This window comes from Lepus europaeus, chromosome 22 (genome assembly GCF_033115175.1).
Source record: "Lepus europaeus isolate LE1 chromosome 22, mLepTim1.pri, whole genome shotgun sequence".
NCBI lineage: Eukaryota > Metazoa > Chordata > Mammalia > Lagomorpha > Leporidae > Lepus > Lepus europaeus.
This window is the reverse complement of record NC_084848.1, coordinates 20,855,180-20,873,757: the sequence shown is the minus strand read 5'-3', so window position 1 is coordinate 20,873,757 and position 18,578 is coordinate 20,855,180. Positions and strand designations below refer to the sequence as shown.

The 18,578-nt window shown below is 37.8% G+C and overlaps 1 protein-coding gene across 11 annotated transcripts in view; it reads right to left on the bottom strand.

Annotated features, from left to right (window-relative positions):
- Window positions 1-18,578, bottom strand: part of CEP128 (centrosomal protein 128) — a 620,584-nt gene that overhangs the window by 391,647 nt on the left and 210,359 nt on the right. For all 11 annotated transcript variants that reach the window (XR_009864818.1, XM_062181526.1, XM_062181524.1 and 8 more), the window contains one exon: window positions 7,187-7,379. Coding sequence is in view for 10 of the 11 variants with exons in the window: in XM_062181526.1 (XP_062037510.1) it covers window positions 7,187-7,379 (193 nt within the window). In the remaining variant the exon portion in view is untranslated. The remainder of the gene's footprint in view (window positions 1-7,186; window positions 7,380-18,578) is intronic.

The following is an 18,578-nucleotide window of genomic DNA, read 5'->3' as shown; positions in this document are numbered from 1 at the left end:
TATATTCATTAAATAAAAGTTTAATAAAAAAAAAAAAAGAAGAAGAAGAAAAAGAGAAAGAGGTCAAGGGAATTAATATTTATTTAGTTTGCCAATAAACTAAATATAGTACCATTTCTAAAAAAAAATAAATAAATAAAGTGGCTGGAAAACTGTTTCTCTTCTACCATATTCTATTAGTACTTTTTTCCTTTTACAGTTGTTCAAGATATAGGACTGCCTAACAAAGCTTGACAAGGGCTTATTTTTATCTTTAGCTAGACATTCCCAGTAAATATATGAAAGAGATGGATATAGGAAGCCTGGATAAAGTACACATTGATAAGAATCATTTTTTTTTAAATATTTATTTTAATTACTTGAAAGGCAGAGTTAACAGAGCAGGGAGGGGGGCTTTATAGGGGTAGACAGACAGAGAGAAAAGAGATATTCCATCCACTGGTTCATTCCCCAAACGGCCAGGGCCAGGCCAAGCAGAAGCCAGGAATCAGGAGCTTCCTCCAGGTCTCCCGCACGGGTGCAGAGGCCCAAACACTTTGGCGATCCTCCACTGCTTTCCCAGGCATGTTAGCAGAGACCTGGATCAGAAGGGAAGCAGCTGAAATTCAAACCAGTGCCCACATGGCATACTGGTGTCACAGGTGGCAGCTTTACCCACTATGCCACAATGCCGGCCAGGAATCACTGTTTTTATACGTTATACTCACAGTATTAGAACAGTGGGGAACTGGTGATGGTTTCTCTTAATCAAAGCTTACTGAACGCATTTAACAGCCACTCCAAAGTGGAAATTGATTAAAATAATTACATTTCATCCTTAAGAAGCAGTCATATCACCTAGCGGTTAAGATGCTTGCAACCAATATCAGATCTGGATGAGATGTGAAACTGGGCATCCTGATTCCAGCTTGCTACTAATGTGAACCTGAGAGAGAACAGAGATGACTCAAGAAATTGGTCCTACTTCCTAGTCCTTTCCTCTTAGTTCAGCCTCAGGCCACCAGTAGATGAGAATTCTGTTTCTCTCTTGAGCTCTCACTCTCTTCTCTCTCTCTCTCTACCTCTCAAATAAATCTAATTTTTTAAAAATTTATCCTTAAGGTGAAGGAATTTCAGAGGCAATGTCAATTTCTAATTACTCCAAAAAAATATTACCTTCATTAAGCAGCCATAGCCAAAACCACACAGCACCTTGGAAGCAAGACTAGTCCCTTGTTAAAAAAATTCTACAGCTTCGATTTAAGGAAAAATAAGTTAGTAATACTGCCTTCTATATTTGTTCTTAATCATTATCATTTCATACATTAAAAATTCAACTATACTATAAAGATGCACTTCTTTCTTAAAACCTTTGAAAAAACAAATCCTTGCAAGTTACACATAAATTTTACTTTTCAGTAAAGTTTGGAGTTTGCAAATATTCTTTTAAAAAAAGATTTATTTATTTATTTGAAAAGCAGAGTTTGGGGCTGGCGCTGTGGCACAGTGAGTAAAAGCCCTGGCCTGACGCGCTGGCATCCCATATGGGTGCCGGTTCTAGTCCTGGCTGCTCCTCTTCGGATCCAGCTCTCTGCTATGGCCTGGAATATGGCCCAAGTCCTTGGGCCCTTGTGCCCATGTGGGAGACCCAGAAGAAGCTCCTGGATCCTGGCTTCGGTTGTGGCCAATTGGGGAGTGAACCAGCAGATGGAAGACCTCTTTCTCTCTATCTCTACCTCTCTCTGTAACTCTTTCAAATAAATAAAATAAATCTTTAAAAAAAAATAGCACAGTTACAGAGAAGCAGAGGCAGAGGCAGAGAGAGAGGTCTTCAATCCGCTGGTTCACTCCCCAGATGGCCACAGTGGCCAGAGCTGGGCCGATCCAAAGCCAGGAGCCAGGAGCTTCTTCTGGGTCTCTCATGCGGGTGCAGAGCCAAGGATGTAGGCCATCTTCTACGGCTTTCCCAGGCCATAGCAGAGAGCTGGATCAGGAGCGGAGCAGCCAGGATTCAAACCTGTGCTCATATGGGATGCCGGCATTGCAGGTAGCAGCTTTATCCACTATGCCACAGCACTGGCCCCAGCAAATATTCTTACATTATACTAACACTTTCCAGCTGTGGCTTACATCTCTGTATTCCTGCCTTTGTTGTCACTCATACCAATGAGGAATTTTTCAGTCAATAATGACTGAACTTCTGAGAGGTCCATGACATTAAAGCCTAAATAGATTTCTTCTACTGTGAACTACTCTAGACCAAACCACAGGCCCAGAATAGCCCAGCAATCAGCAGTCAACTGAGATATAAAATCTAGCAGCACTCACTTATAACACTCTACGTCCTGGGCCTCAGTTAACCTGGCACATACACATCATTTAATATAACACTAAATCAGACGCTAAGACGTTAGTTTTGAGAAGGCCTTAATTCCAGTTTTTTTCAGCTTATACGTTCACAGATAGGTTACCCTAATAAATATGTTTCTAAGATGGTGACGGGAATCAAATTAATCTCCATAATTTGACACTTAAGAAATAAGTAAACAATGATAAGTTGGGTTATGCTTCATGTCCTCTACATGCACAGGAGTAAGCAAATGCCTTAAGTTCACGGGGAGACATGATTCTGCAGGTAACTCATACAGAGAATCTCTCTTTTTAAGGAAATACTGAGTCATTCTTCAAGATCCAAATCAGGTAATGTGCTCTACAAAAAAAGTTCCTACATGGACCTCAAAAAAGTAATCAATACTCCTCTTTTACCAGGTACATGCTGCTTACATTTCTAATACCATTTACTTCATCTGGCACATAACATGTTTAGAAGTCTCCAGAAAAACAGTAACAGTCACATGGTAGCCTCCTCATTTCTGAATCAAACAGAAAGCACCTAAAATGACATCATGCACACATTAAGGCAAGGCATTAGTACATGAGTTCTCTGTTATAGAAGTTTGAGCCTTAACAGGACTTTTTTTTTTTTCACAGCTTTCTTTGTCTCCCACCAAATGAGTCCCTGCTTCCTGACTACCCATCTCTCACAGTGTCAAAACCATTAAGACTTCCAAGCCTCATGAGTGTCCTCCCCAAATCATGTACACTGTTTAGACTTGTACTCAGTCTTCCGTACTGTCGTTCACATGTGTTGCTTGTCTTTCAATTCCACTACCAATGTCCTTTTCCTCTTAACAGAGACAATTATAATAGATCCATAACTAGAATCATTCCGAAAATCAATAAAAAGATATAATTTCAAAACACATGAAACAAACAGGTGAATTCAAAGTGATAACTGGAAATTTTAACAATCTTCTCTCAGATACTTACAGTTTTAAACTAAAAAAATCACTAGAGATAGAATTACAAAACAATTTTCCATGTGGCATTTATAGAACATTTCATAATAAATGCCGATTATAGTTTATTTTTTAAGTGCACATAGGAAATTCACCAAGACAGACCAGATTTGGAGCTATAAAAATAAATTTCAATAAAGTTTAAGGAATGAAAAACATAAAAAATACATTTTATGACTACAAGAATATTAAGTAAGAAAACAAAAATAATAAAATATCTAGAACTTTCAACATACTAGTATGTGAAAATCAGACCACTTACATTTCAAATACCCGTAAGTCAAAGAATAAATCACAGGGAAACATTTTTCTACTTTAAATAAAATGACTATGAAGACACAACATACCAAAATGGGAAATTCATTTAAACTATCTGTTAAGATGGAAACTTATAAATGAAAAGAATTAAAATAAAGACTCTAACTTAAGAAAAAGAGTATATTCTATGAAGTACAAAAAAAGAATAAAACATAAAAAGGTAATCAATAGAAAAAAATAAAAATAAAAAAGTATTTCTTGAAAATATTAATAAAATCACTTAAATCCACAGTAATATTTATCAAAAACAAAAAGGAAAAAAGCAAATTACCAACAACAGGAATATAAAAAAAGCTATCCTTTTTGTAAGCATCCCTCTTTGTTAAGTCCACTTTCTAGTCAAAGGACCAAACTGTCTTTATTTGTAGATTATGTGTCTATGCACCAGAAAAACACTAAGTGCTAAAGAACCATCAACAACAAAAAGCTACTAGAACTAATTAACTTAGTATGGTAGCAAAATGCAATGTTAAAATTTTAAAAGATCAATTGTATTTCCACATATTAGACATGAACTTTGGAATCTGAAGTTATAAAATATCAGTTATTATATCATAAAAAAATCACAGAAACTTAGAAATATGTCTAAAAAAGATGTGTAAGACTTCTTTGCTGAATGCAACAAAAGATTTATGAGAAAATTTAAAGATGACCTAAATAAAAGGACAAAAAGTTTCATATACATGGGCTGAAAAGCCAATTATCAATATATCCACTCCCTTCAAATTAATCTATATATTCAACACAATCCTATCAAAACACCAGTAGGTTATTAGAGAAAGTTGACAAGCTGATTCTAAGATGTGAAAGGAATAAAAAAAAATGCTCTAAGGATACAAAGCTAGAAAAAAAATCAGCATTAAATTCAAAAAGTAGAAATAAAAGCAATCACAGTGAGAGATAATGAACTTCATAGGCTTATTTATGAAAATTTGAAAACTTGACTATAATTATCTAAAATTTGACTCTTAGATTTATCCCCATTGACAGTTTTATGTGTCTGTAACACATTGCCACATTAATCTTTACACTAGGGTACTACAAAAAGTTTGTGCAAAATGGAACTAAAAGAGTAGCTCATTTCAGTTCAAAAAATTTTTGAAAACCATGCATACTAGAGGTCTCCAAAATGTTCATGGAAAATGTACATTATGAAAAATCAGTGTATGGATTTCCAAATTTTTTGTGTTACAAACTTCTGTGAATTCCAGTTTTCCATGAGCTTTATGAATTTCCTTCTTACAGTGAAATGATTTACAGGGGACAATATTAATATTTACTAAAAATAAAAATAAATTGTAACTTGTTAATTAGGAAATAGTCCATAACCTGTATAGAGAGCATTAAACTTTTATGTAGAAATCCTGGGGACTGGTGTTGTACGTAGCAGTTAAGCCGCCACCTGTGGTGCCAGCATCCCACACGGGCACCACTTTCTGATCCAACTCCCTGATGATGCATCTGGGAAAACAGCAGAAGACAGCCCAAGTACTTGGGTCCCTGCCACCAACACAGGAGACCAGAAGAAGCTCCTGGCTTCAGCCTGGCCCACAACTGGGGAGTAAACCCGCAGTTGGAAGACTTTTCTGTCTCTCCCTCTCTAACTCTACCATTCAAATAAATAAATAAATCTTTGTATATAAGTTCTATAATTAGATGTTATCGGACTTTAATAAAAAAATAAGATGGAGCACTGTGGTATAGCAGGTAAAGTCACCACCTACAGCACCAGCATCCCATATGGGTACTGGTTTGAGTCCCAGATGCTCCACTTCCGATTCAGTTCTCTACTATGGCCTGGGAAAGCAGTGAAAGACGGCCCAGGTCCTTGGGCCCCTACACCTGCCTAGGAGATCCAGAAGAAGCTCCTGGCTCCTGGTTTCAGATTGGCCTAGCTCCAGCCTTGCACCAGTGTATGGAAGATCTCTCTCTCTCTCTCTCTCTTCAGATCGGCCTAGCTCCAGCCATGCACCAGTGTATGGAAGATCTCTCTCTCTCTCTCTCTCTCTCTCTCTCTCTTCAGATCGGCCTAGCTCCAGCCTTGCACCAGTGTATAGAAGATCTCTCTCTCTCTCTCTCTCTCCCTTTCTCCCTCTCTCCCTCTCTCCCTCTCTTCCTCCCTCCCTCTGCCTCTCTGTAACTCTGCTTTAATAAAGCAGAGTTTTAAATAAATCTTTAAAAAAAATGCAAGAGCATCCTCTGACATTTATTGCTGATGCAGTTTACATGTTTTCATTGCACTACAGCAAGTTCTCAATGTGTAATCTGAAAATAGTTTATGACCCCTTAATAATAATTACACTAAAATAGAGCTTGTCTTTCTAACATGAAACTTCTCAGGAATATAAAATACACTCTTTCCAAAGATTCCATGACATATAATATACAATACATTAAATAGGGAAGCAAAAATGAAAATACAGCTTGTTTTCTTTCATGCTAGCAATTAAAAAGATCTTAAGAAATGAAAAACAATAGCACTTTTATATTTTTTATATTCTTATATTAACATTTAATGGGTTTATATTATTGTTTAAATGAATATATAATAAAAACTGCATATAACCACATTAATAAAAGCTCTTTGGATCCTTAAATGGTCTTGATACCAAAAAAGTCTGAGAATCACTGCAGTTCAGTAATAAACAATTACTAAATGGCAGATTTGACAAAAATAATCCTGATGAAAAACAAAGAACTTATTTTCAAAAGCATTATTATGTATTAATACTTAGATTTTATAGTGGATATTCTAAACTTTTCTTAGGTTCTTAATAAAGATCCTCTGTGGTTCTTCAATTAATAAAGCAAACCAACAAAACAATGGCTATGGCCAACAAAATGTAACAATGCCCATGACTCCAATACATAACTGCTGCTTTTCTTCTTCCCATCATGATGTATCACTCGTGTAACAGGACAAAAAAGTGGTTTTCCAAGTCGTTCATCCAACTTTTAAAAAACAGATAATACCTACATATAAAACCCTACCACCTGCTCTCTCAAACTCTTTCCCTTACTCTACTACTTTCAGCATTTTATTTACAACCTTCTAATATATTATACAGTTAACCAATCTATTAGAATCGTCATCTCACCCACTATAACATAAGCTAAATCAGTTTTTCGTTTCTCCTTTATTCACTGATGTATCCTGAGCACTTAGAAGAGCAAAAAATGCAAAATAGGCAAAAAAATAAATACTTGTTGAATGAAATAATGGATATTCCACGGAAGTGAAATGTCAGCTCTGGCACTTAACCAGCAGAGAACAAGCACCTCTTAACCAAATTAACATCTGCAAACAGCAAGGGCTGTGCACACAGGAGGGAAGCTGAGGCTGAAAGAAAAACTCAGGGCTGAAGAGTTTTCTCTTCTAGAACCAGAAATGAAGAAAAGGAAACAAAAACAAGGAAAGGAGATAGATTTCAAAGTAGTCCAACATGGAGGTAGAGGTGTTTTTTTTCCCCCCCTTAATTCTAGGCTTCCATGAACACAAACAAACAAACAAAAGAGTAGGCAGCACACACCTCTCTTCTCCTGATGGATTTCTTCCAGCAGCTGCTCCTGCCTTTCTATCTGTTCAAAGAGGCACTGGAGCTCAGATTCCTTGTTGACAGTCAGGTCCCTGAGTTGTTGTCTGCAGAGCATCAGCTGGTGTCGCAGATTTTTCTCTCTGTTTTCTCTTTCTTTCAGTTCTTCACAGAGCCACTGAAGTTTAGTCTAAAAATGACATGTATATTTAATTTTTAAAAATCCAACAAAGAGCATTTCAAAACATGAGGAAAAATTACCACATTAAATCTGAACGCATACAGGCGTAATAACCTGAACACAGGCAATAACAACCAAATTTCAGCAATTTTTAAAATATTCATTTTAATTCACATAATGGTTTATATAAGCTAAAAGTCTGTTTGGAAATTAAGCCACACTATTCATGTATTTTTATAAAATATTTGCTATATTCTATTATCTTTAGAAAGAAAATACCACAGAAGAGTTTGACCCATTATATCCCTAAACATAATGCAATTAGTCTCCTGATTTGATATACAAGGCAGTCTAGTGCAACTGCTTGAAAATAAGAAACATCCCAGTATAGAATGACAATGACAGACATATTAGAAAGGGGAATTTTAATTCAAAGAACAAAACAATAAAATAAAACCCCTACTTTTGACACATAAAAACACATATCCCCATGAATCCACCTAATCATGGTTGGAGAGATACTACATAGGCTAGGGAAAATAAATAACACTTGCTTGCAATCCAGGCAACTCCTTTTCATAGACTATAAGCTCTCCTATCTTTAATATTTAATATTCCTGTAAGCAGGAATGTGGGGCCTGCGCTGAGGCATAGCGGGTAAAGCCACCACCAGCAGTGCTGGCATCCCATATGGACACTGGTTCTAGTCCCGGATGCTCCATTTTCAGTCCAGCTATTTGCTATGGCCTGGGAAAGCAGTAGAAGATGACCCAAGTGTTTGAGCCCCTACACCCACGCGGAAGACAGGAAGAAGTTCCTGGCTCCTGTATTCGGATTGGCGCAGCTCTGACCATTGTGGCCATATGGGGAGTGAACCAGCGGATGGAAGACCTCTCTCTTTCTGCCTCCCTGTGTAACTCTTTCAAATAAAATAAATGAATCTTTAAAAAAATAAAGCAGCAATGGTAAAAATATTTTTTATGTCCAATACAAAATGATTTCAGTCAATTTTCAGTGTTTTGCCAAGTAAGGCTAAAATCCCTAGTTGATTTGGAACAATCTGTATAGTCCTTACAGCAGTAAGCAGTAAAACAAGGAAACAATAGATGAGAAGGCAAAATCAGGCTAAGGGACACATCATAAGCAAGAAAGCTGTTGTCCTCCAGAAGTCCAGGATGTGCTCAGGACAAGCCACAGTGAGTCAAATAGCTCAACCTGTGATGAAATGGGACTGGGCTAAGGCCCCCAGACTAGGGGCTCCCCACATGCATCAACGTTTAAACATCCCCAGTACTGAAGTAAAGGCATTGACCCTTGGGCCAAAGGACTATCCAGCAAACAATGTCTCTGTGATGTAGAACTAAAATAATCACTAGTCAAATTCTGGGAAAAATTACATAATAATTTTGGAATTTAATGTGAATGCATTGGCCAAAGAAAATTCATGCTATTAAAGGCAAAACCTAAATCATTAGTATAAACTCTAATTGAAAGAAAGGGGGTATCACAAAGCAGTTCATCTTCTAGAATACTGGTCTGAGGAATCCTGCAGAATTGGACTTCAATGAAATACTCATAAATGCTGAAAACAATTTTCTTAAGAGGCAACACTGTGGCACAACAGGTTAAGCAAATGCCTGCAAAATCAGCATCCCATAGTGGACAACTGGTTGACATTCTGGCTGTTCCACTTTTTTTTTTTTTTTTAAAGATTTACTTATTTATTTGAAAGGCAGAGTTACAGAGAGGCAGAGGCAGAGAGAGAGAGAAATGCCTTCCATCCGTCGGCTTACTTTCCAAATGGCCAAAACTGGGCCGATCAGAAGTCAGCTGCCTGGAGCTTCTTCCAGGTATCCCATGTGGGTGCAGGGGCCCAAGCACTTGGGCCATCTTCTACTGCTTTCCCAGGCCATAGCAGAGAACTAGATCGGAAGTGGAGCAGCCAGGACTCAAACCAGCACCCATATGGGATGCCAGCATTGCATGTGGCAACATTTACCAGGCTACCCTACTGGCCCATGCTCCACTTATGTTCCAACTCCCTGCTGATATGCTGGAGAAGGCAGAAGATGTCCCAAATTCTTGAGCCTCTGCCACCACATAGGAGATGAGAACAGAGTTCAAGTTCCTGGCTTTGGTTGGCTAGCCTGGACCATTGTGAGCATTTTGGAAGTGAACCAGAGGATGGAAAAATCTCTCTCTCTCTCTCTCCACATTCTGCACTTCAAATAAATAAAGTGAACCTTTAAAAATTTTTCTTAAATAGACTTACCTTTTGGAGAATTTTTACTCATTTATTTATTTGTGCATTTATTCTGAAAGGCAGAGAGAAAGAAAGAGACAGAGAGATCTCCCATCTGCTAGTTTACTCTCCAAATGTCTCCCACAGACAGGGCTATTCCAAGCTAAAAGGAGCTAGAACAACAATCTGGGTCTCTCATATGGGTGGCAGAGAACCAACTTCTTGAGCCATCACCTGCTGCCTCCCAGAATTACATGACAGGAAGTGGGGATGGAAAGGGAAGCAGGGACTCACACCCAAGAACTCTGATACAGAAAGCAGGTGTTCTAAGCAGCAGTCTAACAGCCCAAACTCCTGCTCTGAAAATTATTTTTTAAAAAATCAAATCTCAAGAAATAAAAAATATTTATTCAGGAAATTCTATTAAATTGTGATAGGACTTGCAATGGTGAGTGCCACTTGAGAAAAGACTCTCTCCTTCCCAGATTTATAGTGACAAAGCTCTAGTCCTTATTCCAGAAGGATGTTACCAAGAAAATAGGAATTCCTCTTCCCTTAGTTCACAGGCAAGGTACATGGGATCTCATTGAAAGGGCAGGTGACCAGGATTTTTCATCTACTTTGCACTGGTTTGCACAGGCTACATTCCTGGAAAATGTTGCCAGATGTGTGAAATCTCTGCTTCCAATTCCACAGTAATAAAGTAGTTTAACTCAGGCACACTAAGCTGAGATATTGGGCCTCAAGAGCTATTTCCCCAGATTACTTCTAATTAGATGGTTGTTATAAACATGACTCTTGAATATAGATTTGTACAAACCCTCAAAAAATCTAACTACATATAGAAAAGGTTTTCTTCTCAAAATAAACTGTTAGGGGCCAGCGCTGCGGCCTAGCTGTGGCCATATGGGCGCTGGTTCGAGACCTGGCTGCTCCACTTCCGATCCCACTCTCTACTATGCCATAGGAAAGCAGTGGAAGATGGCCCAAGTCCTTGGGCCCCTACACTCATGTGGGAGACCCAGAAGAGGCTCCTGGCTTTGCATCGGCGCAGCTCTGGCCATTGCGGCCATCTGGGGAGTGAACCAGCAGAAGGAAGACCTCCCTCTCCCTCTCTCTCTCCTTCTCTCTGTGCCTTTCCTCTCTCTGTGTAACTCTGACTTTCAAGCAAAATAAAAATAAATAAATCTTTAAAAAAATAAACTGATATATATTACAGGAATGCAAGGTTGGTTACAGTCTAAAGATCATTAATGTGATTTAACATTTTAATAGAATTAAGGCCAAAAGTTACAGGATTATATCAAAAGATACAGAAACAGCATGATGAAATTCAATACTCTTTCATGACTGAAATTCAAAGAAACAGTAGTAGAGAAGAACTTCCCCAAACTGAAAAATGTCATCTATAGGAAACCTGCAGCTATTATTATACTTAATGGCAAAAGAGAGAATGCTTTCCTCCCAAGGTTGGAAATAAGAAAAAGGTGTCATCTCTTAGCATCTCTATACAACATTGTATTAGAAAGTTAAGATTGAGCAATTATATAAGAAAACAAAACATATAATAAAATATCTGTATTTTTTAAAAAGAAGCAAACATTTCTTTATTTGCAGATGGCATGCCTCTGTATAAGACAATCCAAATGATTTCATTTAAAAATATATTAGATCTAATAAAAGAATTCAGCAGGTTGCATATATAAAATCTCTTAAAATTATATTTGTGTACACTTGCAATGAGCAGTCAAAAAATAAAACAAAGACAATTCAATTGCACTAGCAACTAAAGAACAAAACAGTAGCAATTTTTAAAAAAAAGTTATAAAACCTATCCACTGAAAACTAGAAGACAATGTTGAAAAAAATTAAAAATACTGAGTGAAAAGTCATCCCATGTACATAAATCAGAAAATTTAATATTATTCATGTAGCAACACACCCAAAACTGATTTACAGATTCAATATAATCCCTACCATAATCCCAGGTGGCTTCTTTTGAAAAATGAACAAGCTGATCCTAACTTTCATATGGATCTTCAAGGGACACAGAACAGCTAATAAAAGCTTCTGGGAAGAGTGAAGTTGAATCCCTACTTCATACCATAAATAAAATTAAGCCTAATGGATCAAGATCTAAATGTAAGGAGCTGAAAATGTAAGAGATTTAGAAAAAAACATACGTATAGGTCTTTGTGATTTTGATTTGGAAATGATTTCTTATATGTATCAAGGCACAAACCACCAAAGCAAAAAGTTGACAAATCGGAATTAATCAAAATTAAAAGTGTTGGGCCTCAAAGATAACTATCACCAAAAAGAAAATACAGCTTGCTAAATGGCAGAAGATATTTGCAAGTCATGTTTCTGAGATGGCCTTGCATCTAGGATACATTAATAATTAATACAGAGGCTGGCACTGTGGTGTAGCAGCTAAAGCTCTGGCCATTGTGGCCAATTGGGGAGTGAACCAAAGGATGGAATATTTCTCTTTTTCTCTCTCTCTTCCTCTCTCTCTCTCTCTCTCTCTCTCTCTCTCTCTGCATCTCCTTCTCTCTCTGTGTAACTCTGACTTATAAATAAATACATCTTAAAAAAAAGAATTAAATAATAGAAAGATAAATGATGGAACTGTGAAAACTCACAAGAGATCTAAAGAGACACTTCTCCAAACAAATGGCCAATAAACACATGAAAATATGCTCAACATCCTCAGCCATCAGGATAATGCAAATCAAAATACCAAAATGAGATTCTACTGCGCAACTAGTAAGGTAGCTATAATCAACAAGACAGTTAATAACTGCTGTTTTGGAGGTGGAAAACTTGGAACTCTGACACACTGATAGAGGAATGTTCAATGGTGCAGCTGCCATGAAGACAACCCTCGTGTTTACTGCTGTTCAATTCACACTAAGATATAGAATCAATCCAGATGTCCATCAACTGATGACAGGTTAAAGCAAACATACCATGGAATACTACTCAGACATAAAAAAGAATGAAATCCTGTCTTTTGCAACAAAATGGATGCAAGTGGAAACGATTATACTTGGTGAAATAAGCCTGTCTCAAAAAGACAAATATTTGTTTTCTCTGATACACAGTGGTTAATATGGAATAAAAACAAAAACCAAAGAGATGAAATGGATATTTTCTGATATGATTGTCATTTTTAGGCCTTGTTTATACTCCAGGGGAACTGTGGTCTTTCTACTTTTTACATGTTGAATATTATGGTTAGTGGTGAGTTAAGCCTCGGAATACAGAGCGGATTAAAATTATGTTTTTGTAAAAACTGATGAAAGGAAGAGAGGCAAAGGGAGGGAGGGGGACTGGTGGGGAGGCAGGGAGGGAGAGAAGTGTGGCTGTTTTCTTGGAAACACACCTATGGAATGCATGAAATCTGTTCTCTTAATAAAAAAAATTAAAGAAAAGAAAAACAATCTGGTAGACCTTCAAAGGGATAAAATAAAGTTACCATATAACCGAACAATTCCTCTCCTAGGTATTTACCTAAAAGAAATGACAACACGTCCATGTAAAAAAGGCATGAAGGAATGACCACAGCAGCATAATTCATGGGAGCCAAAGACGGAAACAACTAGGGCGGGTGCTGTGGCACAGCAGATAAAGCCGCCTTCCGCAACATTAGCATTGCATATGGGTGCTGTTCGTGTCCCAGCTGCTCCAGTTCTGATCCAGCTTCCTGCTAACGGCCTAGTAAAAGCAGCAGAATATGACCCAAGTGCTTGGCCCCTGCCACATATGTGGCAGATCTGGATGAAACTCCTGGCTTTGGCCTGGCCCAGGCCTGGTTGTTGCAGCCATCTGGAGAGTAAAACAGTGAATGAAAGAACTCTGTGTCTGTCTCTCTGTCTCCCTCTCTCTAACTCTGATTTTAAAACAAATAAATAAATCTTAATTTAAAAAAATGGGAGTAACCCAAATGTCCTCAAAATGATAATGGTTGAATAAATTGAAGTATATTCAAACAATGTAATATTGATAATCTTCAAAGTATTGTGCTAAATATAAAAAGTCAATCAAAAATCCACAGATTCTGTAAGTCCATTTATATAAAATACACAAAACAAGCAAATCTATAGAGAAAGAGTTATCAAGGTTAGCACAACACTGGATATGGAGATTGAGATAGAATGATAGGTAGTGGCTAAGGTTCCTGATTTTCTTCTTGGGGTTACGTAAATGTTGTAAAATTCATTCTGCTGATGGCTACACAACTAACTGTATGGCTATACTAGAAACCACTGAGGGGGAAAACTACACAGGTATGAATAGTATTTCAGTGAAGCTAATTTTCATACAAAAAAGAAAGTAGAAAGTAAGATGGTAGAGCAAAAATGAAACTAAAATACAGCTCTCAGGTAGATGAGACCCAACTTTAGTACATGCTACACAACCTATACAATCTGTCTAATCTAGAAATAACTGGATATATTTACAAACCCCCAAATTATTATTGCAGAAATTTCGGTGTAGCTTCTAACGTTGCAGCCATTTGGGGAGTGAACCAACGGAAGGAAGACCTTTCTCTCCATCTCTCTCTCTCTCTCACTATCTGTAACTCTACTTGTAAAATAAATAAATAAAAATATTTTTAAAAAAAGAAAGAAAACATACTATACATACAGAGTGGAACATACACAGGAGGTTGGAAATCAAGAGCAAGTGAAAACCATAAGGGATGGATCAAAGTATGCAAATTAGAGATTCTACAATCCTTGTCATGTTATAGATAAGGCAGACACAGGAATCACAGATAATGGCCAGGTTTCTAGCTTTATGAAACTGTGAAAAACATAAGACAAACAAATTAATATCACATTGGAAAATGCTGAAGTGGTTGGCCCTAAGAAATGAAGGAATATAGATGACTAGTTGGATATATGGGTCTAAAGTTCAAGAGAACTGGACAAAAGACACAGAGTAAGGGACCACCACCATGCAGAGCCTGGGAATAGACAAGAAGCCCATTGAGGATGACTAGAGACAATAAGAGGCTTTAAAAGAAATAGAGAGACTCCTGAAAACAACACTAAAAAGAAATGGCTGGAAAGGTTGGAGGAAAACCTCACCTAGGGTGAAAGGAAGTACTGCAAAAAGACGGATACCCAAAATATAAAAGAATCCTATCAAAAGTAACTACAGCTCACTCCATCGTATATAAACAGACTGAATATATGAAATGCTAAACTACTTATGATGACTATATTTACTAAAAAGAGAAGTAGAAACACAAAAAATTATGGCATTCAAAATTTATTCTGATTACTTCAGTATTGCTAGAGCCGTTAAAATGTGAATGCACTCAATGTATCATGTATTTAATCTATTCTATAGGGTTCAACGATGTGGTATAGCAGATTAGGCTCCCACCTGCAGTGCCAGCATCCCATATGGGTGCAAGTTCAAGACCCAGCTGCCCTGCTTCTGATTCAACTCTCTGCTATGGCCTGGGAAAGCAGAAGATGGCCCAAATCCTTGGGCCCCTGCACCCATGTGGGAGACCCAGAAGAAGTTTCTGGCTCCTGGCTTTGGATCAGCACAACTCTAGTCATTGCGGGCAACTGAGGAGTGAACAAGCGGGTGGAAGTCCGCTCTTTCTGCCTCTGCCTCGCCTTCTCTGTGTAACTCGGACTTTCAAATAAATATAAAACTTTAAATATATATATATATATGTGTGTATATATATATTCTAGACAATTTAGTAATTTTAGATATGGAACAATTGGAAAACTATTCGAAAACATTATTATTGTCATTAATTTATTAACTTATATCAACCAAGAAAAATAAGAGAATACCTATGCTAACACTGCCTACTTCCATATTAAAACCACTGCGTTGGAGCTGACGCTGTGGAATAGTAGGCTAAGCCTCTACCTGTGGCACCAACATCCCATACAGGCATCATTTTGTGTCCCGGCTTCTTCTCTTCTTATCCAGCTCTCTGCTGATGGCCTGGGAAAGCAGTGGAAGATGGCCCAAATATTTGGGACCCTGCACCCATGTTGGAGACCTGGAAGAAGCTCCAGGCTCCTGGCTTCAGATTGGACCAGCTCTAGCCACTGGGACCATTTGGGAAGTGAACCAGAAGATGGAAGATCTCTCCCTCTCTCCCTCTCCGTCTGTGACTGCCTATTTGAGAGACAGGGTCACAGATGGAGAGAGAGGGAGAGACAGAGAGAGGTATTTGAGATGCAGAGTCACAGACAGATAGAGAGACAGAGAGAGAGGTATTCCATCTGCTGGTTCACTCCCCAAATGGCCAAAACAGCTGGAGCTGAGGCGATCCAAAGCTGGGAGCCTCTTCAGGGTCTCCTACATGCATGTAGGGGCCCAAGTACTTGGGCTATCTTCCACTGCTTTCCCAGGCTATCAGCAGGGAGCTATACTGGAAGTGGAGAAGCTGGGACACAAACCAGTGCCCATATGGGATGCTGGCACTAATGGCTCAGGCTTAGCCTACTATGCCACAGTGCTGGCCCAAATAAAATCTTAAAATATAAACAAACAAAAAACACTGCATGGGAGCTGGCATTGTGGCACAGTGGCTTAAGCCACCACCTGTGAAGCCAACATCCCATGTGAACCCTAATTGGAATCTCAGATCCTCTGCTTCTGATTTAACTCCCTGATAACGCACCTGAGAAAGCAGTGGATGATGCCCCATGCGCTTGGGCCCCTGCCACCCACATGGGACCCAGATGGAATTTCAGGCTCCTGATTTCAGCCTGGCCCCCAGCCACTTGGAAGATATCTCTCATCCCATCTCTCCCTTTCTCTGTAACTTACCTTAAAAAAAAAAAAAAAAAAAAAAAAACAGAAAAGCTCCAACGATCAGTTTATTATGGATCTGATGTATGAGAAAAGGTTAGGTCAAGATTCTGGAAAACACGTACTGTCAGAAAAGAATTCTGCTATATTTCACCCCAAACACACATACACCTTTATTCTCGTACATTAAAGAATATGAGAATTTTGAATAAAGGAATAAAGAAATTTAGTGAACTAAATCCTCAAGACTTTCTCCAAGAAAGTTACAAAACTCTTCAGTGAAAAACTCCATGGGAGTGGGTATTAATTCACAAACATAAACACATGGATACATTACTGAGTACACTGTTCTATACACAGTATGCATCTGACGCATGCAACTCCATGAAAAATGAGATGTTTAATTTCTTACAAAGAGGTAGCAATTTGTATTTAAATAATAGGATAAAAAAAGAAGGCAGTATCTTAAAAAAAAAGTCTACTTTTTTAGTATTACTATATTAATAAAGTTTAGTGGACATTTAAAAGTAACACACTGAGAATATGAACACTAGCCATTGGACTACACAAGCATAAGCACAAAGAAGAAAGGCTGGTACAACGTCCATATGCCAGCCCAAGTAAATCTACATCATGGAGGCACGGTCCTAAACAAACACTTTCAGGTGGCATGTGTAAAGTAACAGGCTCTGATTCTGTTCAACCACTTTTATACTTATAAATTACTTCATCAAGTAGCTCCAAGGATCCAGATATTAACCACTGTACTTCACAAATTGAGGAAACTGGGAGAAAAGCAAAACCTAGAACTCTCGTATTCATATTTGAAAACTGAAGCACCTGGAGATTCAAGTACATTTTCAAAACTATTTAATCACTGCCAGAAATATGCTCAGATAAATCTTCCAAGGATTTGCCTGAGATTAGCTGTCATTTAATATTATCACCAATGATTAGATGTCAGAGAATTAAATTATTAGTATGATGGAGGTAATTACCATCTTTTAACAGAGAATAAAATTAAATAACAGTGGTAAACAGAAGAAATATGTATGTACAGGATGAAATTTAAAACAGAGAAATCTGAAGAAATATACTTTTAAAATATATCAAATTGAATATGGATTGATAAAAAGTATGAATTTCACAATATACTACAGACCACATGAGAGAATTGTGAGAAAAGCAATAACGAAGTCAGCTTTTCCATCTCCTTTCAATATAAAGCATTGTAGAAACAAGTCATTATTAAATAATAATGCAGGGCTTAATTTGGTTGGTTTGTATCAGAGATGGCAAACATAGTTACATTTTCCAGGTAGGAAATATCAATAAAAGGAGTCCATAGAAATTATAATCATCCTTAAAATGTGCCACCCAGGCTATTTTTTTACCTTTCTAAACTTCACATGGATATAAAAAATATGTTCATTTCTCTTAAATCTACTTTATGAAAAGCAACTGCAAGCGTAATGATAAAAAGCAAGTGACACTGCTACTTCATGTTGTACGTCAATAAAGAATGACAGGGACTATGTCAAACTACAGTGCAGATGCCCTTTCCAAAGTGGTAAGCTCTTAGGTTCTCAAATCTTCCCGTATCTCAAAAGGAAAACAAATTCCATGTCATAATTCTGCAGTTGTCTGATTTTTTTGTAAAGTGTCTGTTACCAATTCAGTTTCTTGAAATCCATTTTGCCTAAACAAAATGGGTCCCCAGTTTCAATCCTCCAATTTAATCTCTTCTTAAGCAGCAATTTAGAGGCAAATTCGGAAAATAACCTTGCATTTGTTTCTTTCATGCTTCCTATGTACTCCATACCATCTTGACCTTTTTTCACTGCCCATGGTCACTATCATTTCTAAGTGATAAAGGAGAAACAACAAATCTCTTTTGTCCTAACAATAATCCAATCAGTTCTACAAACAAAGCAATAATAAACAAACAATAGGGGCTGGCACTGTGGTGCAGCAAGTTAAAAGCCCTGGCCTGCAACACCAGCATCCTATATGGGCACCAGTTTGAGTCCCGGCTGTTCCACTTCTGATCCACCTCCCTGCTAATGCTCCTGGGAAAGCAACAGAGGATGGCCCAGGTCCTTGAGCCCCTGCCCCCATGTGTGAAACCCCGAAGAAGCTCCTGGTTCCTGGCTTCAGTTCCGCTC